At 42.7% G+C, this 22,699-nt stretch overlaps 1 protein-coding gene across 1 annotated transcript; it reads left to right on the plus strand.

The window, feature by feature from the left end:
* The first annotated feature begins 13,633 nt into the window (after positions 1–13,633).
* LOC101785908 lies at positions 13,634–22,521 on the plus strand. Its single transcript, XM_004983046.3, has 12 exons — positions 13,634–13,913; positions 14,854–14,929; positions 15,016–15,080; positions 15,210–15,287; positions 16,578–16,658; positions 17,062–17,223; positions 17,571–17,669; positions 17,750–19,074; positions 19,937–20,157; positions 20,244–20,371; positions 20,493–20,531; positions 20,615–22,521. The coding sequence occupies exons 1-12, from the start codon at positions 13,776–13,778 to the stop codon at positions 22,154–22,156; spliced, it is 3,954 nt and encodes a 1,317-aa protein (XP_004983103.1). The 5' UTR covers positions 13,634–13,775; the 3' UTR covers positions 22,157–22,521.
* Positions 22,522–22,699: the final 178 nt, after the last annotated feature.

Here is a 22,699-nt window from a genome sequence, read left to right on the forward strand (position 1 = left end):
AGACATGCATTCAGATATCCTCAAGCAGCAAAAAATAATGTAAACACCCGTGTCCGCCGCACGGGCAACCCTAGTTTCGAGGACGTTAACCACTTAAATTCCCCGATCCCCTTTCTTGGGTGCTTATTCTTCTATACCAGCCCGTGCGGTCATCGGAGAGCAACTGGCCGGTGCGGGGTGGCGACCTCGTGCCGGGCGGACGACAGTCCATCCGATCCATCGCATCCGGCCATGACGTGCATCGGTGCATGTATGTGTTGGTTTGTTCGTATGTGTCTCTGCTACCTCCGAATCCGTGATCTAACCCCTTCCAATTTGGATGCAAATCACCGTTGCGCAGGGTTATGACCAGGCGATCGAGGTGGTAGCTATACATAGATGGATGGATTAGTGCAGAAATCAAAGTATAGTTGAGAGAACCTCTTAGCCTAATCCTTCCTGTTTGATGTAGTGATGGATTTGTTTTTATCACTCACCCTAATCTCCTTGCCTCATGCAGATGAGGAGTTTTTATTCCCATCGATTTTTCTGATCTCACTCCCGCTTCCATCTAATCGTCAAACACTGATGCGTTTCTGTCGTGCCTGGGTGGCGGCGCCGCACATCTAGTGGTGTACTGTAACGCCTGTATTGGCCGTAACTTTTTCATGCGGCAGCACACATCGGCCAGCGGCGAATCGATATAGTGAATTCCCGTAAGTAGTCACCCACTACTAGAATACCCTCTTTAGATACATCAGATTTAGAGTTAAGACACGCTTTATTTTATCTCTATATCAATTTAGGTACGCTTTCATAAAATGTGTTAGAAGCGCCTTCGTATGTACCGCATCATATCTTGTAGAGACGAATCCTTTAAGCGTACTATGAAAAAAGAGACATTTTATAAACACGTTAGATGCATATCTAAAAATATTGATATAATTTTGCAGACACATGTATAAAACGTCTCTAGTGGTGTAGTTACGTAGTATAGTAACACTTCATTGCGTGTTAAGAAATATAGATACAATTTATAAATACATATATAAAACATGCCTACTAATATAGACGCTTTTTATAACGACGTCTTATTGCGCAGTAATTAATATAGAGACGATTTAGTAGAGCGTGATAGGTGACGTGGCACGTGACGTGGCGAGTGACGTGGCGGGTGACACGTTTCGTATTAACACCAAATTACGTGTTAACAAATGTAGAAATAATATCGTAGATACATTTTCATTACGCGTCGACGGATATAGACATGCTTTATAGTAACACCACATTATGTATTAAGAAATGTAGAGACGATTTATAGATACATCTATTTTCGTGTGTACTAATATATAATGATTATTTTATTTGCATCTATAAATCCAATATATCATTTTATTTTCTAATAGGTTAGTAATGCCTAAATAAATTATCCATAACATTGCATTGGCAATCAATTCTTTGCTTCACCAAAAAGAAACTGAGTTCTTTGAACCAACATGTCCATTAATTAAAGTATTGTCAACAAGACAATTGCCTTGATAAAGAAACACAGACAAAGTGATAATATCATACAATTATTTCTAATTGTTTTCACTAACAACTAAAACCTACGCTTCATTGCCCGTTCTTTCCCCTCTCTCCATCGTAGCTTCACTTCTCCCTTGAAAGGTTAATCACCAGGTTATTTCAAATTTGAACTTGTAGCTTTCTTCACCTGCAACGGGGCATGGGTTAGATGAATAATATCATTTGAAGATATTACGAAATTGTAGGTTTAATCTTTGAAAAAACTTACATGTGAACGGGGCCAAGAAATAGTACAGCCAATAGCATCTCTTAGTGTACAAATCTCAAAAATAGGTCTAGGTATTAGCTCATCTCCTTTATTTCTACCGTCAATATTTTCAAAACCTTCAACATAAACTCCAATGTATTCCTTTCCAAGCATGCTTCCTCCGATCTCTCGTTTGCCATTAGTAGTCACTAACTTCACTTTGACCACAAGTCTTCCTTTGTTTCTTAGTGAAAGAAGATAGACTGGATAATGGCTCTACCATTTTGCAAAACATGAAGATAAGAGTTATGTTAGGGGTAAAGTGAACTACTCCCTCCATTTTTTTTAAGACACACGCGCATATCAAGATTCAAACTTTTTACAATCTTTGACCAATAATTTAACTATATTTTTTATTTTTATAATGTAAACTTTATATGGTTGGGTTCATAATTACTATACTCTACAATAATTATAAGTTTATAACTAAAAATAATATAAGATAAGATAAATGAACGATCAAAGTGTAATTTGGAAGATCATCTCCAGTCATACCATACCTTATAAATAAAAATGGAGGGAGTAAATGATATAGTTTAAGGAGTAAATTGAAAAAAAAAATAGTTTAGTGGGTTATCCAGACTTCTGCGATACTTGAGGGTAGTAATTTGTATTTTTTTCGTATTCAGTTATCGATACAAGATGAACTGGTTCACGTAATTTATTAATCATCCATACAAACCGCAAAATACCTATGATGGTATAATACAAACAAAATTGATAAAAAAAATCTTCAGCACTCGAGAAAATAGTAAAAATATTGTCTATTAAATTCACTGCTAGACACAGATATCCATGATTAGCTGCCGCCTATGTCACCGCTCCGAAACTGCCTCATGAAATTTTCCAGCATATGATGACAGCACACCGAAGTCTAGAAAGTTTGAATTAAATAATTCTTTATACTTGGATTCCCTGAAAATTGAAACAAAAGTGGTTAGTCAGAATATGATCAATGGTAAGCTTGTAAAATTCAGATGACTATCTTGAATGATCTTTTAATTTGGTATGGAAGAGCTAATTTAGAAATGGTAAATAATTTCAGAAATCAGTACGAGGACAAGCTACAAATGACAAACATGTGTTCATCAGATCTGATAATTCCACAAATAGACATCACATGAGACCCATGCATTACGTGATTGACAGTTTCATATATCCCATTCCATCAAATTAAAATATTTATAGCTTTACTCTTACTTTGAACAATAGCACCATCCAAGCCCATCCATTATGGCAAAAGTGAATGGCATTTCTGGATTTCAACTAATGTTTTCTTTACTTGATCAACACTACACGTCGACACAGCAAATATCTTTCATCTTCCTCGTTTCCAGGATTTTCTTGCCTGTTCCAAGGTTCTTGTTGTTGGGGTTGCAAAATACCCAAGAACCTAAAATGCAAGGCAAATATCAAGAACTCATTACAATGTTTGTCATGAGAGAATGTATTTAACAGGTATATATCCGAATGTCACTTACACATTCAGAGCTCCATGTAGGCATTGCTCATGAACCGGACAATGTTTCGAATATTGAAATTGCATATTGTGATGAAAAATTCTAACCTGAGCCATGCAACAATGAAATTGCAGAAGTGATACTGTGTAATATTCATATTACTACTTGAAAAAAAAATCAAATGGAAACTAACCTTCTAGCAAAACAAATGACACAATAATGGACCCTAGATATAAATTGATAATATAAATTTCATCATTCTAAACTGAAAACAAGGAAGAATCTACACAGTTTGTTTTGCATAATACACAAGTGAAGAAAAAGTGTTGGGCCTGATGAAACTGAAATACTACACGTGCGAGGGGTGTTGTATTTCCTGCAGGCAACTGGTGAAGGTAATGATACAATCATTGAATTAAAAGATGTATGAAAGAAGAGCAGATAACTCTTAAGTAGAGGGTGGCATTTCTATGAGAAAGCCAAGCATGCTATTCAAATCGTTAGTGCTGAATGGAACAGATTAGAACTCGCAAGATGCACAAGATGCACCATGCACAATATTAGAGGATACACTGAACTGTGCCAACTCTAAAGTGATAAGTTGAGACTCCCAACTTCCAAATCATACCTAAGGGTCAATTTACGTAGGCCTTAACTTGGATGCAAATTTGGTAGTCCCCATCAGTATTTTTTCCTTAGAAAAAATATTGAGCATAATGATAGTCAACTGGCATATAAAAATATGGTTATATATAAAATATAAAACATGGAATCACAACGCACAAAAGAAAAGAGAAGGAGCACTGAATATGATATTTACAGTAAGACAATTTAACCGTTACACCATACCTTTGAAGTGAGGTAGGTTGCTCGCAACAGTGAAACAATAGACCTTTGAAAATATGAAGATAAAAACCATTAACAATCAGAATCACAGAGCAGAGACACATCATCACAAACAAATTTGTAACTTTATTTACAGAAATCAGATTAGCACGCACTCTAGCAAAGAGCTCTCAAAATAACCATGCACTCTAGCAAAGAGCTCACTTCTTTTAGAAAATGCCTAACTTTCATATGTAGATCAAGAAATGCAAAACCACATGATGAACACATTAAAATCACTGTAGAGAAATTACATATCAGCAAATACGCACTAACAAACATGCAGAGTAAACGTGAATTTTTTGTATAGCAATTAAGTAAACACAATGTCATCATTGATGAAAGGTCTGTGTATTTGATCAGGCAAAAACAAATTATCCTTAACTACTTGATCTTCATAAATAAGCAAGCTCGCAATTCTACTATGTAACTTTACTGGACCAAACACTTTAGAGACGTATAATCTACTATATGTAAAAATACACTAAAATGGAAAGCACACAAACATCTCTAGCTAATTTAGTAAAAAAAAATCATGCAAATTTCCACATAGCACTCATTGATGCACCTGCTAAATACATCTCTCGGGGGCCTATTTTAATACAACCTTGGTGAACAAACAACTTTGTGAAATGCATATAGGAGCTAAAAATGGTATAAATTTATGAGAAAATAGTTTCTCACAATAAACTAGACAATGGCAAATAATTCCTTGGAAAACTTTATGGAGTAGCATTTCAAGCAGAATGGAATACCCTTGTGATGTTATCCTAGCATAAAAAAGAAGAGCAAGGTACACTCAGTTTCAACAACCAGGAGTACCTACAATCCAGAATAAAACACAATCCGATCAAATTGCTGGTGGGAACAATAGAGCACAATGGCCAGATTCTATCTATTGCGGCAACACAAAAATGCAGCTCAATGAAGAAAGAGGAGGATTGGCTTCTCAACTTTTCTCACCAATCTCAGATTCTCCATTTCTTCTCCAACTCAGATCCCGAGGCAGGTTCGTAGCTTCATCCATTAGGGACTCTGCACACACAACATAGATGAGGTAAAAATAACTCTTCATTCCCCTGGTGATGTTACCATGACCTAGTTTACTGAAGAATCTAACACAAGTAACATAACAGTACCTAAAAATCGAACACCACAACAGCCCATCCTAGAAATCGAACAGAGATCCAGGCCTAACGCTGGTCTCCAGATGCAGACCCCAACACACAACAGAAATCGAGCATAAAAGCACCAGACCCCCAACACACTAAACAGACTACAAATCGAATCCAACTAACCCACTAATGAACCAAAATCAGACAAAAATTGAGCGCATATGACACAAATCGGTCAGGGACACGCCCCGTACACACACATGCGCCTATATCTGACCTGCACCCCCACAGGCGATGCGCCAGGCAGAGGAATCGCGCGCAGCGGGGCGGCCGCCGCGGAAGGGCTCGGGAGCTGCGGTCGCCGTAAATGACGTTGTTATTAGCAACGTAATGCCACCGTACCGGCCGTTTGGCTTTGTATTTTACCGGCCACACGGGCGCGCCCGCGATGAAGCGACGATCAGGCCCGTGCCTCAGTCCTTGCTGGTGCTCCGTCCCTTTCTCTCCACGACCGCATGCACCTTCCTGGCCGGCTCTCTCGCCGGAAGAAATGGCCGCCCAACTCTCCGATCCCACTACGGAGTTGTGAAAGTCCCCAGAATACACCCGTGTTTGCAAGTTTTGAAGATTTTCCAGAAACGAAAAGGATCTAGAAAGGAAATGAAAAAAAAGGATCCACTCGTGATAGCTGCGAGGCTTCGTTCCCAGACGCAGATAGCTCGCTCATATGATTCGGCGCACGCAAGCCAGCACCCAGCAGGCATGACGTGGACCGCGGGGTGGTGCGGATCCTTCTAGACAAGATGGTTCCGCCTACTAGGTACATTACTACACGTCAACGGCCTCATAAGTCGTCTCATGCAGTGCCACGTAGGAATTTTGATGATGTGGATGAGAGAGAGCGAGGAGAGAGAAAGAGGTCGTTGTTTCGTGAAACAACCACCTCATAAGCTAAATTGTAAGACTACGAGGCAACTCAACAACCATGGTACGAGTTATTATTGCCATGCAACTCATAGCATGGCTCAACTGCTCAATAATTATGGCTTGTGTTGCGCATGTTTCATAGACGGTCAATTCTAGACGCTTAGAACTTTATAATTGCTATATTTTTTTATTTTATATATGTTAATATGGTAATCTCAAATTTACATTTGGCTCGCGAGCCTAACAAGCTGGCTCGAGCCGTTAACGAGTTGAGCCGAGCCTAACGAGCTGGCTCGAGCCGTTAATGAGCCGAGCCGAGCTAGCCTTTTTGCTCGTTTTGTTAATAGGACAAGCCGAGCTGGCTCGTTATCCTAACGAGCCAAACCGAGCCAGCCGGCGTCCAGCCCTAGAGCTATGCACGGGAGCTGATTTCCTATCAGTTTTCCCCATCCGACGGGATTGCGCAAGGATTCCTGTTGGTTTTCTTAAAACCGACAGGAATCTCCGGTTTTCTGCTAGTGATCCCCATGTTACCACGTAGATACCGACGATGATGATATGTATTCTCTATCCCCCGGAGCTTTCTCACCTATGATGATGTATTCTCTATCCCCCAGAGCTTTCACACGTGAGGTGAGACCCGAGAGAGGTGATCGAGGAGCTGTGGTGGTGCAGGGACTGATGGATATACGCATGTACTCCTCTAGGTTAATATTAGAAGTCGTCCTGCGCTCTGTCAGCCAGAGCAGATTAGAAGTCGTCCGTGTGGCGAGGTGTGGGTCTTGGACTTCTTTGCCCCTGCGTAATTGCGCCACGCCGCACACGGAGTAATTGCGCCGCGCCGCACGCTTCGTTCCCCGATGTAATTAACGCCGCACGCCTCGCCTTCCTTCCTCGCATGTTGCCTCTCTTCGGCCGAGACGCCGCGCCTCTCTACGTCCTCGCCATGGACTCCGACTTGCCGCTCGCCCTGGACTCGGAATCGCCACTCGTTGTGGCCTCCTTATCGCCAGACTCGATGGTCATCGCGCCAGAGTCCGTGGCTCCTGATCTTCTCGTTGAGCTGCAGGACTCCGTCCCGTCGGAGTCGGAGGTGGCACCGAAGGACGACTCCTCCCTGTTGGACTCCGAGATGGTGCCGGAGTCCCTCGAGTTCATGCCGGACTCCATGGCACCGGAGTCGGAGCACGCGTTGCCGCCGGGCGCTTTTGTTTGCGCTCGCTGTCATCTTGTCCATGAGGACCGCCAAGCGTGGGATCATGCACACTCGCGTTTCTGGCCATGCTCTCGCTGCGGTCTCATGCACTTGGAATACATGCTCCTCGCCATGCTTTACTGCCTCGACAAGTTCGACTGCAAGGCTTTCATCCCCGATCTGGACAAAGTCGTGATGCATGGCAACAGTATCAAGTTTTATCCACAAGTGCTCAAGATGCTCGACGAGAAGTGCGAACGTGAGCTCGCTGTTAGGAAGGACGACGGCATAGCAACGGTAAGATAACAAGCTTTACTTCTAATTAGTTAATTCTTGCAAGGAAAATAGCAGCAACCATGTCTATACTAATGAAGAACACAACAACGTTCTAAAGCTTCCAATATCTAATTAGTAGCTTTTTCTCTCTACAATGCAGCAAGTGTAATCTCAGCTTCATCTAGCAAGGATGGTGGGCACGGGATAGAAGTTGGCAGGCGCCCTTGTCTTTCTAATGTCTCCTTTTTCATGTGAGGGATCTTGAAGTTGTTGTTGCCTTTCTTCTTCATTGCTTCTATTAAAACAGTTTGTAGTGTTACAAAGATGTGGTTTGCTTTACGTGGACAATAATCCATGATTGCCTACAAAAATCAGTGATGAAATTAGTTGTTGGAATGATGAAAAATGTGTGAACAATTTGATCAATCATGTGTGAACACTACCTGTTGCACTGCTGGAACTAGGTCTTGAATAGTTTTTGCATTCTTTTTGTATTGAATTGCTTAAAAAAACCCCAAGTCCAAAATGTTGAAATCAGGAGAATTTGGTGGTTGAGAAATGAGCCGAATATCAAAACCATCTCTCTTTGCATGCTCACAAAACAATGGATCATCCAACTTTAAATGTGAAGGTGCATTGTCTTGTTGAATGAAAATAGGATTGCCCACGTCTTCTCTTGGCCACTTGGCTCTAATAGCCGGCAAGACTTGGTTAATCATGAATTCTCTAATGACATCTCTTGTGATACTTGTAATAGGCTTCATAACCATATCTCCACGGACACGGTCGGTTATTGCATTACTTCTTTGAGCCGGTTCATAAGTGACAAGAGGAAAACATCCAATTCTACCATCAAAAATGCACTCCCCGTCTCTAAACTTCGGCCGAGCACAAACACACAAAAACATGAGCCTAGGGATGTAGTTTTTGTTCTTACAAGTCCTATGTGGATCGTCTTCTTCGGGGAGCAAGTAATACTTTTCAGATTTTTGGGTGAGGTAGAACCCTTTTTCATCAATGAAGATAAAGTCAAAAAAAATCCTTAAATCTTGGATCACCACTCAACCCCCTCTCAATCATGTCAATACACCACTTTAACCTAGTCTTTTTATTACCTTCAGTGAGATAGGGCTAGATGCTACTAGAATGGCGCCTTAGCAAACCTCTTCTCAAATACCTTTGCACCTTCCATTTGCTAATGTTTAGTTTGGCACAAACATCTTGTATAGTCATCCCCTCCTTCAGAGGAATGTCACGCAAGGTTTCCTAATCAATAGGAATTGCCTTACGACCAACTCTACCATTTTTTAAACTAGAGACCACAACCGGGATGGAGTTTGCAAGTTGTGTTTTACCTCTCCTCCATGTGCGCTGAATTGTCCAAAGGTGTAGATCAAATCGATCAGCAATAATCTGGGTATCTTTCTTGTGGAGTATCCCGTTATTGCTTCTAGCCAACAACGCTTGATAAACTTGCTTTCTCAAATCTTCTGACATCTCTTTCCTTCGGTGGTGCACTTGAACATTAGCCTCGGCAACATGTTCTATTTCAAAAAAAAATATTATCATCCTCCGGTACAGGCTCAGTCGAAAAGCAAGGAAGCAAACTTACTGATGTCATTATCATCCTCCAGTACAGGCTCGTTGAGGTCTAACCCAGCGTTGCCTTCTCCAGCTTCCGGTACAGGCACGTTTAGATCGAATGTATAAATGCGGGTGTTTTGTTTGTGCTTGTTAATTTACAGCCGACCAGGCGTATAAATATGAACTTAGCGCGGCAAAACGTCTAGTGAGAGCGCAGCTAGGCGTCCAGCGCGCGTTCAACGAAACGCAAAAAAATGAAGCGCGCCATCGACGGAAAAACGGAAAAAGACGCGCCCAGGCACCAGCGTGCACGTCCCGCACATTGCCATGCAAACACATGCAAAACAAAAACAAGCAAAAAATATGATGCCGTAGGGGATCAAACTTGCACCGCGATGGTCCCCACGCCCACCACACTGGCCTAGCCAGTCCACCGTTGGTTTGTTTCTCATATGAAACATACCGCAATTGCATTTAATAGGGGTAGATAGGGAGAACTTACCCCTAATTAATGACTCCTTGGTATGCACAATCATGTCCTAAACGACTTCTAATACCAGTACGGAGGGAGTATACAAGTAGCGAGGCGAGCGCAGGTGTGCTCTCGCTCGGTCGGTTGCGACGGACCGGCCGGTGGAGTACGCGTTTTCGTCCGGAATAATAATGCTTCTTCTTGCTAAACACAAAATCTCGTACCCAAAGAAAATAATTAAACGCTTTGTTTGCTGCAGCTTATCAGCCGGCTTATCAACCACCGAACAGTGTTTTTCTCCCACAACAAATCAGTCGTTTCAACTTTTCAGCCAGCTTATAAGTCCAACCAAACCGGCTGAAAAAGTGCGACCATGACAGACATGTCTCGTTGGGGCGCTGCATGGCCACGACAGACATGTCATTCGCGGCCGCTGGAGTGTAGCGTGCCGGAGAGCAAGCTTGGCACAGCTATAGGATGCGTTGAAGTGCAGGAGCTCGACAACAGCGGATAGGATGCAGCAGCACATGGCAATCGTCGTGCCGCGCGACCGCTACGAGCTTCCTCTCTATATTCTCCGAAATTCGATTTGTCAGTCCATAATGCAAAATAATTTGATCTGTCCTCTGGAGTTTTGTCATGATCAATTCCACCAATCTTCTCCCGGGAGAGGCAGCGCGGGAGACCCCCTCCACGGTGGCCCGGCGCGGACCTTCCTCTCCTCCTGGGCAGAGCACGATGGCATCTGGAGCCAGTCCGTGCAATAGAAGGAACGGTCTCGAATTGCCTTCGGCTTCCATTAAAAAAAATCCCCTTCCGGCTGCTTCCTTGCTGCAAAGTAGTCGAAATCCTAGCCGTTTTGCCCTGGTTCGCGGAGCTGTTCTGGGAGGCGGCGACGACGACCTCCACCGTCTCTTTATCTGCGTCGCGGAGGCAGCCCGCCTCCCTCGCGTCAAGAAGCGCCGGAGGCGGCTCGGCTCTCCTTCCTCTTCTTCTGGCCTTCCTGGCGGCGGCCGAACCTTCCTTCCTCGCGGCACGGCATGGGTCCGCTCGGCCGCGCGAGAGAGCGAGCCCGCCGGCGGTGTGGTTGTTTTGTACCGCAGGCTGAAAAGGACAAGTCTTTAGGTGTTTGGCAGAGCTGGGAAACACTGGGAGCCTTTAGATCCGCTTTGGACGACGGATAGGGGCAGATAAGGTACGCGGTGACTTGCAAGTGCGTGTGCGTGCCCGCGCTGGCGGCGTGGCGGCAGGTGTCCTGGTGACTGGTGACCGTGGGAGGAGGAAGGCAGCGGCGACGACAGGGAAAACCAAGCGAGCCGAGATTGCCTGGATGCTGGGCTGGGGAGGGAGCTGAGCTGGGGCGAGGTTCTCCGCGTGTGGAGGAGTCGGGAGCTCGTGAGACTCTCCGCAGGACGCGATCCGTTGGATGGAGTCGAGTTCCATGTGTTGGGTATGCATCCACTAGTAGAGAATCGACCTTTAGTACCGGTCAGGAACCCTCCTTAGTACTGAGTATCACGGTTTTCATTCTACGCATAGGGACTCGAATTTTCTACTTTATCTGATCTGCAAATATCCATTTCTAAATCAATGGAACGTGAGGATTAGAGATAAATTCATATATTCTGTTTATTCGACTTTCGAATTGATTGAAAAAAAATCATACTTTTCTTTTTTTTAGCTTTCTTTTACCTAAAAGAAAGAATGCTACAAGTAGAAGCAAAGACCTTAATTTTACTTTAAAAATTTTTTCTTTCTTTTGTTATTCGAGTCGAGTGAGAATTTTATAACTGTCCCGAAATTACCACTCTTAATACCAAAGTGCCTGATCGGTATCACTTGTTCGGTACAAAATTCCACGTCATACCCGGTACTAAACACGCCATTTAGTACCCGGTACAAAATTTATGAACAGCCGAGAGGTCTCCGCACACACGCATCACCGCAAGTCCCAAGTCACAAGTCACTCGAATTTCACGCATAATATGCACGTGCGCAGTCTGTGGGATTCGAACCCACAACCTCAAGCCTCGTGCGAACCTTCCTTACTATCTCACCTACACAACACATGTGATTGAGTTAGATATACTTTCCTTTTGAAGTAACCCGTAGAGAGGCCTTTAGTACCAGGAAATAACACCGCCTGGTACTAAATGTCACCATTTAGTACCGGTTAGTGTTATTGACCGGTACTAAATGGTACTCCACAGGGTACTGGTGTTATTGCCCGGTATTAAAAGGCCTTCGAGGACCGAAAATTTCTACCCGGTACTAATTTCGCGTGTTAGTACCGGATGAAAAGCCGTTCGGTGCTAACGTCAAGGACGAATACTCATATTTCTAATAGTGATCGGATGCGTTTTGCATGCTGGATGCACCTAATTTTCTTCCCTGAATTTCCTCTCTCTGATAAGGTTAGGAGAGTTTCTATGTTCGGCGTTGGAAGAAGAAAGGGCTAAGAGTTTGTATATGATAGTGTTGCATTTTACGCTCCAAAACTATATATTTAGCCTTTAATCTGCAGTTATATTAACTTAATTAATTTGTAGACCGTGAATTATAACATCACCAATTATATCTCTTCAATAGTATATCTGCAACTCTTGGTACGTGCAAGCACCGATAATAAGGAGGTGTGCAAATCTCGCCCAAATCTAGATAGGTGTTGATTCGGTGATACGTGAAGGGCATCACTAAATGAGTCGGTGACCCCTGAGCCAGTCTTCACATGCTTTCGTTCACCGATTGATTCATCGCTCTGGTAACTGTTCTCGCCATATGAATTGGTGAGACCATAAATAAACTTCAAAACCCCTAGAGCTGAATTTGAGCCGATCGCGAGCCGAACTGATCACACCGAATGATTCGATGGTGACCCACTGCTCACACTAAATGAATCGGTGCACATGGTCCATGCGCCTATCTTGGTCCTGCTACTGTTCCTGTGGTCACCGACTGATTCGGTGACCTCCCAGTGATTACCGTATGAATCGGTGGTTACGTCGGTGCATTGTCTTCAGTAGGATTTGCTTCAATTCTTCGTATGTTTTTGTTCCGACTTCATTACCATCATTTGGATGCCTTAAAAATATTAAGTCTTTCTTTTAATTCTCATTTTGATTGCTTTGGAATTCATCATTGGGATCTATAAACCATCTACAAAGATAGATCTTGCAAACACATTAGTCCTAGTGACTATGTTGTCATTAATCATCAAAATCACTATGCCTAGGGCATTTTCCTTACAAGTACATTTACTTTTTATCTCCAAATTCTAATCTTTTCCAACCCCTACTTTCTCTTCCTTCTTCATTTCTACGACGGTTGAGGAAGCTCTAAGTGACATGCGGATCTCAACGCAACTTTAGACGCACCATCCCTCACGGGATCCCTCTAAGTGGTGGATTTAGCGCTTGAACAAGTCCGACCGGTTTCGAGGCAACGGCTTTCTGAAGTAATTTTCATGTACGCACGATTTAGCGTATTTCGGTGTGTTAGTCATAAATTACGTCAAAACATGGATTGATTTATGTGAAAGTTATTACTACGATACTGTATATATGAACATTTTCTTCGCACAGGATAACACCGGTATTGAACTGTTAACCCTAAAAATCATCACAATGTCAGTGCCACTCTATTGGACGTCTCAAGAATATAAAGCAGGAAGGGGGGTTTCTTGCACAAGCCCCGAACGAAGTCTCACGCACGCAAGCGAGCGAGTCATCCACCACCTTCCTTCCCTCCACAAATAAACTCAGCCCACAACTCCGGCCCATACACCAGCTCACGCTGCCGCCAAGGCCCACGTCTCGTCCCTTTGAATCTTGACCCCGCATGTCAGTGACACGCGCAATCCCTGCCAGAGCAATACAACTGCGTCCCCGTACACCGAGCTCACCTCATTACACGTCCTCTCCCCTCTCCTCTTTCTTCTCTCTCTAACCCCCTCGCTTGCCCGAGCTCATCGGCGGTGAGGGAGACGGCGGCGGAGGTTGCTTGTGAGGAAGCCTAGGTCGTCGCCGCGGGGCGGCGCCCCCCCGTGGGGATGGGGATCTCGTTCAAGCTGTCCAAGGTCGGCGTCCGCGTGCACCCGGCCGCTCGCTCGGCGTCCGCCGCGCCGTCGCAGGCGGAAAAGCCGGCCGCGGCCGAGACGGAGGGGTCCGTGTCCGATTCAAGGCGCGAGGTGAGGCGCTCGGTACTTTCTCTCTCTTGTGGGCTGGGGTTTCTGTCTCGCTGCGAGATGGTCTGGGTGGCAACGGCGGGGGTGGGGATCTGGATGCGTAAAGACGGGAGCTTTGTGTGCGGAACTGATGAAAAATCGAGTTTCTATTTGGGATTTGATGTTTTTCCCCGGCGAATTTTCATCGATTTACAAGAAGGTCGAATCTTTCGGGTTTACAAGAAGGTCGAATCTTTCGGGTGATTTTCGACTCGAAAGCTTCTGTTCGACGCCCAATCACGTTGCCTTTCGGAATGGTCAAGTCCTTTGGACCCATTGGATATTCAATTGAATTTTCAGAGGGTTTGTGCTCTTCGTTGCAGATCGAACTCTGCGCCAGTCTGAGGGTGGTTTGTGGGTACTTTTTTCTCTGTGCAATTAATTTGTGCGAAAGCTCGTTTTCTTGGTTGCGTATGTGCTTCAGTTGGGCTGTGGGCAACTGAATTTAGAGGAAAGGAATTTGGGCTGCTAGGACTCCACTATGGACCAAAGAAGTGTTTATATAGTGATGAAATGAAATACCCTAATCAATTGCTCATTCTGAATTATCCTCGCTTTGATTGTCATTTAACCCACATGGATTGTTGCTCTAGTTTTGAGTAGCATATAATTTTAGTTGGGAGCCAAGCCATACCATTTGGGTTCACCCTTTGTGGTATTGCAAGGTGAAATAAACAAGTGTTGGCTTGGATAAATGTATCTTGGTGTTAGACTTCAAGCGAATGCTAGAGGGTCCAAATGTCGTTACCAGATCTTTTTTTTAGCTCAAAATGGTTCGGCGAAGGGACTTTTTTAGCTTTTTTATTATGTAGTTTGTTTGTTTGATTTTGATTTTGTAATGTTCTTTTGTTCATGATAACTTGCTTTTCCTGTGATAGAATGCTCATTTAATCTCTTTATACAGGATGGCTTTGTGGAGAGAGCAAAAGATGTCAATGGCATCAAAATTTCACCAGTGTGCACCAGGGAAATTTTGCCAGGTACGATTAATAATTGAAGAAAATGTTTTATTTGTACCAGTTCTAGTATTTATGCTTCATATTAAGCATTCAACATTGTATTGCAGAGCATGAGGTTTCTTTCACATTCAGCCTCTATGACAGAGGCTATCTCATTTCAAAATCAGCATCTGTGAGTTTTCTTCAGGAGTTGTTTGTGGCATTGTTTCGATAATTACTCTTGCTGCATGTTTTTCTTGAATTTTGAGAGAAAAACATTGAACCACGAATACATTCCTGACATAAATACATGTATCTTCAGATGGATCCCAGCCAGACCTCAATTCAGGATGGCAAAACACTGCATCCCTATGATAGAGCATCAGAAAAATTATTCTCTGTAAGTATGGTATCGCTTGGTTTCGAGTTTTTTTAGTTTTGTACTCTGATGGCATGTCCATAGTGTATGCAATGTTGTGGATAAAATTTAGAGCCAAATTAGGGGTCAAAATGGACCAATTGGGTTCATTTTACATTTGCTTAATCTTTAAGACGTATGCAGATTTGAATATGCTTGACATAAGAATTATTGTACATCACAATAGGGGTAGAGGTAGAGTTGGGGCAATATTTTATGCCAATCAGTCAGATACAAATATCAGGTGATTTTAAGATACCAGTGAGATTCTGTCCTAATATATTCATTCCAATTTATTTATTTCATTCTTCAAACCAATGAGGCACACTGCAAAACATGTATATTGTGCTTTACCAAATTTGAACGCGAATAGTTGGGATAAACTACAACTTTGGCTGGGAAAATTTCTATACCATATCGGTAATGCTACAGAACAGGCGTCCGGAATCTTCAAAAAAAATCGGACGCCTCGACATATGTTGCAATAGTTTAGCATTGATGTTGCAACTATTGTTTTTATATGTTTCACAGTGAATGTTGCATGAAATATAGTGTTCATGTTGCGGCGGGAATTTTCTATCCCAGAGTTGAACCGCGTAGTCATTTTTACACATTATTTTTTCATGTTGCATACAATGACCTCTAATGTTGCACTAGGTAATTTTTAATGTTTCGTCGGAGCATCCGATGGGAAATTTCCCCTCGGACGTCCGAGCGCTAGCAGCGCCGATACCATATTTGCATCAATATTTTTTATGCAAACCTGAAAATATTTTCAGATTGGTGTGAAATTATAAAATTAGATTGGAAAAGAAACCAACATAACAATATCCTATTGTGTATGATGAACTAGCGCATATTCCTTTTGCGCTCTCAACTGAGAATGTTGAGTCCCATCTAAAAAAAACCCGAAGAATGTTTCAAAAAAGTTTTCATATCAGCACCTCTACATGGTGATGAAGCTTTGTTCATCTATAAGAACATGACTACAACACTTGTGTGACCCTGTAGTTTTTACCTAAGCATCCTGTGGTTCAAGTTTGCTGTGGATGATCATTTTCATATACTACTATACTATGAGTGGCAATGTTTCTCAAAAGTGCACTGACCTTTTTGTGCACAAGACAATTATTTTCTGCTTTGTTTTTGTTGGTCTCCTAAGCCCTAACTGATTTGACCAGGTTTATCCTATCAGCTCGCAAAAACTAATAACATGTTAATCATGTTATATGACTCTAATTACAATTACATGAGTTTCCTCATGATCTGCAGGCTATTGAAGCTGGGAGGCTGCCTGGCGATATTCTTGATGAGATACCAAGCAAGTACTATAATGGATCTGTTGTTTGTGAGGTCAGTTGTTTTATCACACTTAAGAAATGGTATGCATTCAATGTTCTTGAACTGTAACATGCTAAAACCTTTTGGAATTCGTGCTTGATTTCTCTTTGATAGTCAACAATCATACCATCACATTTTCTGTACAGAATGTTTACCCTAGATGGGAGAAATCCTTCCTTTAAAAAGGAAAACTGTAAGTTTGGCTAGCTTTATTGCAAGCAGTACATTGTGCCAACCTACCAGGGAAGGCTTATTCGTAAAAACTTTTAACAATCATTATGCATTACTGTGAAACATCATGTGACCTTATTGATAAGAGGCCATTGATTCTTTAGCAGTACATCATTGTCCTACACCTTATCTTTCTATTGTTTCATATTACACAAACAATAGAAGTAATGAGAATTCTTTCTAGATACGTGACTACCGGAAGCATGTATCCAATCAAGTTCCTGCATCATCTTCTGAGCTAGGACTACCCATCATAAATAAAGTACGACTGCGGATGACCTTTGAGAATGTTGTAAAAGACATTACGCTTCTATCTGATGATTCCTGGAGTTACAGGGATTTTGTGGTAAGTATTATTGTGGTAACATTCTGTTAGTGTGACTTTCAACATGGCTCATTTTTGCATCTGTACTCCCAGTTTTCTTTACTCTAATATCTTTAAGCAATTGTTTATCTGAGAATGTATTGATTGAAATTTGTTGTTGAGTAGTTAATACCTCGTAATTTAAAAGCCAGTTCTTCAATAACTGACTAGTAACACAGGAATAGCATGATACAACAAATTAAATGTGAAATAATGTATTGTTGGATATCTAAATGAAATTTTGCTGAAATAGGGGGACCTGAAATTTCAGTTCATGTGTTTGATTTTGCTGAACTATATGGACTCTTATGCTATATGTGTTTCTCTAGGAAGCTGAGGCTCGTATTGTGAGAGCCCTACAACCAGAACTTTGCTTAGACCCTACTCCTAAACTGGATCGACTTTGTCAGGATCCTATTCCTCATAAGGTACGCATGCATGCTGAACAGAAAATACTACCATGGTAGGTCTATCTTGGTGCAAGCTAAGGCTCTTGTGTTTCTTGCAGTTGAGCCTTGGTATCGGAAAAAAGAGGAGGCTGAGGCAAAATCCTGAAGTTATCGTCACATCCAGTAACATGTCTCATGGTAAAAAGGTTTGCATTGATAGGTTGCCTGAAAATGCCAAAGCAGATGAGACGGGCATCACAGGTGGTAATGCAGCTCACCAGGTTGTCGATAACATTACCATCCAAAATATTTCGGGTGGTTCTCAGCTACTTAGACCAAATAACTGTTCACAAGATGCTAACAGAATGCTGTTATCCCAATCTGGTATACAGCAAAATGTAAGTTATTCAGCTGTTGGTAATGATCGTGTGGCAGGATCACCTGCCAATTTTTCTGCAATCAATCCAAGCATTTCGTCTCCTCAGAGCATGATTGGTTACAATGACACTGCCAATGGCCTTCTATCTGTGAAGAGGGAAATGCAAGATGCTCCGCTTCAAGATCCTAAGAGAATAAAGCCAACTGGCGGTATTGATGATGTACAGCAGCAGCATATAAGGCCTCAACCCCTTGGTGGGCAGGAAATGCAATGGAAGAACCCACAATTGCATCCACAATTAGATGTCAAGGGGATGCAGTATGCTTCTTCATTGAGTGGTCAGCGATATCCTCCTTCGATGATGAACAACATGCAAGATTCAGGATCTTCCTTCTATTTCAATCAGCAAGGTTTAAGATATGGTGCTAAGCAAGAGCAAATGGATGGTTCTGATAGGTCGAAAGACGCATTGCAATCTATGGCACCTGAAAATTCTGTGCTGGATCAACAGCAACCTCAGGCTCAGCATTTATCACAGCAATCAACAGCAAGAAATAATGTTCCAAACATGGCACAGTGGCAGAATACTCGGTTTGCAGCTGAGAAGGACTTGAAAAAAGAAGAAATAATTCAAAGAAGAAAGATAGCACCTAGCTCCCGTGCCCCTTCTGGTCCAATGGTCCAGTCTCCGGTGTCCTCTAAATCAGGGGAGATATCAAGCAGTTCAATGGGTGGTCAGTTTGGCTCTGCTGTGACATCGGCTGTAATTGGGGCACAGAAAGATAAATTTGCTGCAAATTCCAATGCTGCTGTTGGATACCCTTCTGTAGCTTCCAGCCCAAGTGATTCTATGCACAGAATACAGCAACCTGCTGTTGCTCCTTCAAAGAGAAAAACAAATTCTGTCCCTAAAACTCAACCACCTGTTAGTGCTGTTGGGTCTCCAGCCAGTGTTTCAAATATGCACGCCCCACTGAATGCTAGCAGCCCATCGATTGGGACTGCACCTATGGGTGACCAAGCAATCCTGGATAAATTTGCAAAAATTGATAATCTTTCCCATCGGTATGGCATAATATTCGATATATGCTAACAATTTTTTTTTGGGTTTAGTGTCACCTCCCCTTCTATTCTTCATTTCTTTGGAAGTCTGTTATGGGAAGCACTTTGTAGGAAGTTTTGAGTTGCGCTATGTGAATTTGACATATAGGCTATTTTAGAGTTGATATCCAACTCTATTACTTCCTTTGGCCACAAAGTGTCAACCCAGAATGTGCAAATAAACTGTTTCACTTAAGTTATCATCATTTTTTACCTAAGTAACTATTTAACAAATATACGGTAAAGAAGTAAAGCACCTTTTCCTGTGACTGGAATTTCTCAACAAAATAAAAAACCTGGAGAAAGCTTTGCAAGTCTAAATTTTTTGTACTAAAATCTCATTTGCCTGAGCTTTAATCTGTTATTACGAGTGTGGATTATAGTCAACTTGATTTGTCATTTTGTATATATGTTTGCCTTTAAGTTCATTTAAGTATAGCACTTTGAGAAGCAAAGTCAGCAATGCATATACAACAACAACAAAACAACAACAACAACAGTAAAGTCTTTAAGTCCCAAGCAAGTTGGGTTAGGCTAGAGGTGAGTATAGCACTTTGAGAAGCAAAGTCAGCAATGCATATACAACAACAACAAAACAACAACAACAACAGTAAAGTCTTTTAGTCCCAAGCAAGTTGGGTTAGGCTAGAGGTGAAAAGTCACGATGCATACATGTTTTTTATCCAATATAGATCTTATTATAAAATGTTATATAGCTGACATGGAGATTTGGTCGTGGTGGAAGATTTTAAATATCTCTCTTGGCCGTTGCATTGTGATAGTATTTTTTTTATGTAGTTATAATTGCTGATTTATTCTGCTGCAGGTACCAGCTTCACAGTAAGAAGAACAAGGTTGATAAGATACCTCAAAGGAAACCCATGATCAATGCAAGCCAAGATGTAGCAAGATGTCTCTCCAGTTGTTTCCATACTGAGGACTATATAGATACAATAAGACCTCTTTGCAATTCTATGATTAGTGGAACAATAAACACGTGCAAGACTAGGGTAATAAACTTTGTGAGCTCGAACCGCATGTACCAAGGTATGTTTTACAAATGTTTTGCTAATAAGGTCTCCAGTGAAGAAAAACCACAGCACCTTCAATTAATTTAATTTACATTGTCACAGGTCATGCAAGGCCATTCCAGGTTGTTTTCAAGGAAATGCCTGATGAAACTGTTAGAATGCAATATGGAGATCTAGAAGATTTTGATGGTCCGAATTCATATGATTGTGTATTCATATTACCGACGAAGGTTTGTTGTTATCTCTCATGTTTTGATTATTGCCGTTCATAGCATAGCGTCCCCGAAACACTATGTCATGCTATTCAATTGTTGCATTTCTGTCCTAACTTTCAATTGTTTGCTCTGGCAGTACTATGCTGACTTGCTGGCAGAGCAGCTTATTCCCCTGGTAAGGTCAATTAACCTAAAGACTCGAATAGTAGATGCTATGTTAGTGTTCTGATTTTTGGCCTCTCCATGAACAAACCCTAGATGTTGCAAGATGGGCATTCTAAAGCTGAAGATAAAGTTGTGCGTGGCACCCCTCCTGCTAACCTCAATACACTATCAGGAATTTTACCAGACAACTTAGCAAGTGACGTGAAGCAAGAGGGAGGTGTAAGCCAGCAACTTAATGCTGCAGCCCATGCAAATGTGGCACCTGGACCACCAATGCAACAGCTTCCTGTCAACAGGATGCTTTCATCTGCAAATAGCAACCAGGTTCTAGCAATGCAGCAAGGGTATATGCAAGGGGCAGCCATGCCTCCGAGGAGCCAGCAACTTGACCAAACTTTGGTTCAGCAGCCACAGCAACAGCAGCCCCAGCAGCAACCACTGCAGCAAAATGCTCAAGCACAGATGCAGCAACCATCATCTCTTCCACTCAACCAGATGCAGAGACCTCAACTTCTACCAACGAGCCCTTTATCTCAGATGTTGGGGCCTGGCTCAAATCTCCCGATGGGCTCAAGTCAAATGGGGAACAATAAGGCTACTCCGACTTCCTTGCAGCTTCAGATGCTACAGCAGCAGGCACAACAGCAACAACCTATGTCTAGGAAAGTGATGATGGGGCTTGGCTCAGCCATGAACATGGGCAATATGGTTAACAATGTCGTCGGTCTCGGTGGCCTAGGAAATGTTATGGGAATGGGCAACGTGCGTCCAATATCCTCCCCCATGGGATCGATGTCAGGCTTAGGCAACAGTTCCAATACAATGAACATGGGAATGGCATCCAACCTTGCTGCAGCTGGACTTCGGCCAGGTATGAACCCTGCTGCTATTGCCAAGATGCGTTTGGCTGCACAGCAAAGGGCAGCAGGCATGTATCCGCAGACTGGAATGGTTGGAATGCCTGGAAGCAGCTCTCCAATCCTTCCAAGTTCAGCTGGCTTGTCCATGATGGGCCATCCGCTAAATAGAAGCAACCTTAACCCCTTGCAGCGGGCCATGATGTCTTCTATGGGCCCTCCAAAGATGCCAGGAGGTAACTTTCAGCTGAACGCCCAACAGCAAATGCAGCTCCAGCAGCAGTTGCAGCAGCAGCAGCAGCTCCAACAGAATCCGCAGCAACAACAGCAGCTCCAACAGAACCCACAGCAGCAGCAGCAGCAGCAACTGCAGCAGCAGCTACAACAACAGCAACAGATGCAACAGCAGCAGCAGCTGCAGCTGCAACAACAACAGCTGCAGCAGCAGCAGCAACAGCAGCAGCAACAACAACAAATGGGGTCTCCGTTACAGCAGGCGCAGGTGGGCTCACCTGCTGGCTCACAGCAGTCGATGATGATGCAGCAGCAGCAGCAGATAAGCCCACAGCAAATGGGTCAGCATGCTGCAATGAGCCCCCAGTTGAGCTCAGGAACTCTGCAGCAAATGAGCAATAATGTGGCAAACCCTGTAGCCACTCCAGGCCCACCCCCAAGCCCGCAGTTGAGCTCCCAGACCCATGGGTCGGTCAACAGCATTGCTAACTCTCCGATGGAGCAACTTCAAGGTGCAAATAAGGGAGGTCCTGGTAGCATGTAGTAACTGGAAATACTTGGTTCTCTTCTTTGGCCTATACAATAAAGGAAGGTGTAAACACCGGCCAAGATCACTGCATTTTCATGTTTGTTGTGGTAAATGGGGTCAATGGATTGTGTTATAAGTTATAGCCCATAGATGATAATTTGTGGAGGAGCTCTATGCTTGGATTTTGATGTTGTAGACTGTAGTTAGTAGGAATGGTGTGTAGGATCTCAGTAGTGGATAGCTAGGGGCAAGCATTGTTTGATTGGACGGTTCTCGTTTCACGTTTAAATTATATAATCAAAATTGTGGAACTGATATGTATTCATTGTGCTTATTAACAAGCATCAGCATTTGCTCAGTAAAGTTTGCTATGTTTTTTATCTTGTAATGTATTGAGATTCTGCAAATGTGCAGATTCCAATAACATTGTAATCTAGATAAAATAGTTGACATAATTTGTGGTCCAATCTGTCATGTTCCTTTTGATGGTAGAATGCAGCATTAACATTCTTGCCACAGTGCTTACATCGTGTGATCGTTTTTTTTTTTGGTGTGTTA

The sequence above is a fragment of the Setaria italica genome, chromosome IX (genome assembly GCF_000263155.2).
Source record: "Setaria italica strain Yugu1 chromosome IX, Setaria_italica_v2.0, whole genome shotgun sequence".
Taxonomy (NCBI): domain Eukaryota; kingdom Viridiplantae; phylum Streptophyta; class Magnoliopsida; order Poales; family Poaceae; genus Setaria; species Setaria italica.

Excerpts from the sequence above, each read along its gene's own strand:
- LOC101785908 (XM_004983046.3), top strand. The coding sequence starts at position 13,776 with ATGGGGATCTCGTTCAAGCTGTCCAAGGTCGGCGTCCGCGTGCACCCG. Across the intron at positions 14,930-15,015 it reads CACCAGGGAAATTTTGCCAG|AGCATGAGGTTTCTTTCACA; the intron begins GTACGATTAATA and ends ATTGTATTGCAG. Across the intron at positions 16,659-17,061 it reads ATGGATCTGTTGTTTGTGAG|ATACGTGACTACCGGAAGCA; the intron begins GTCAGTTGTTTT and ends AATTCTTTCTAG.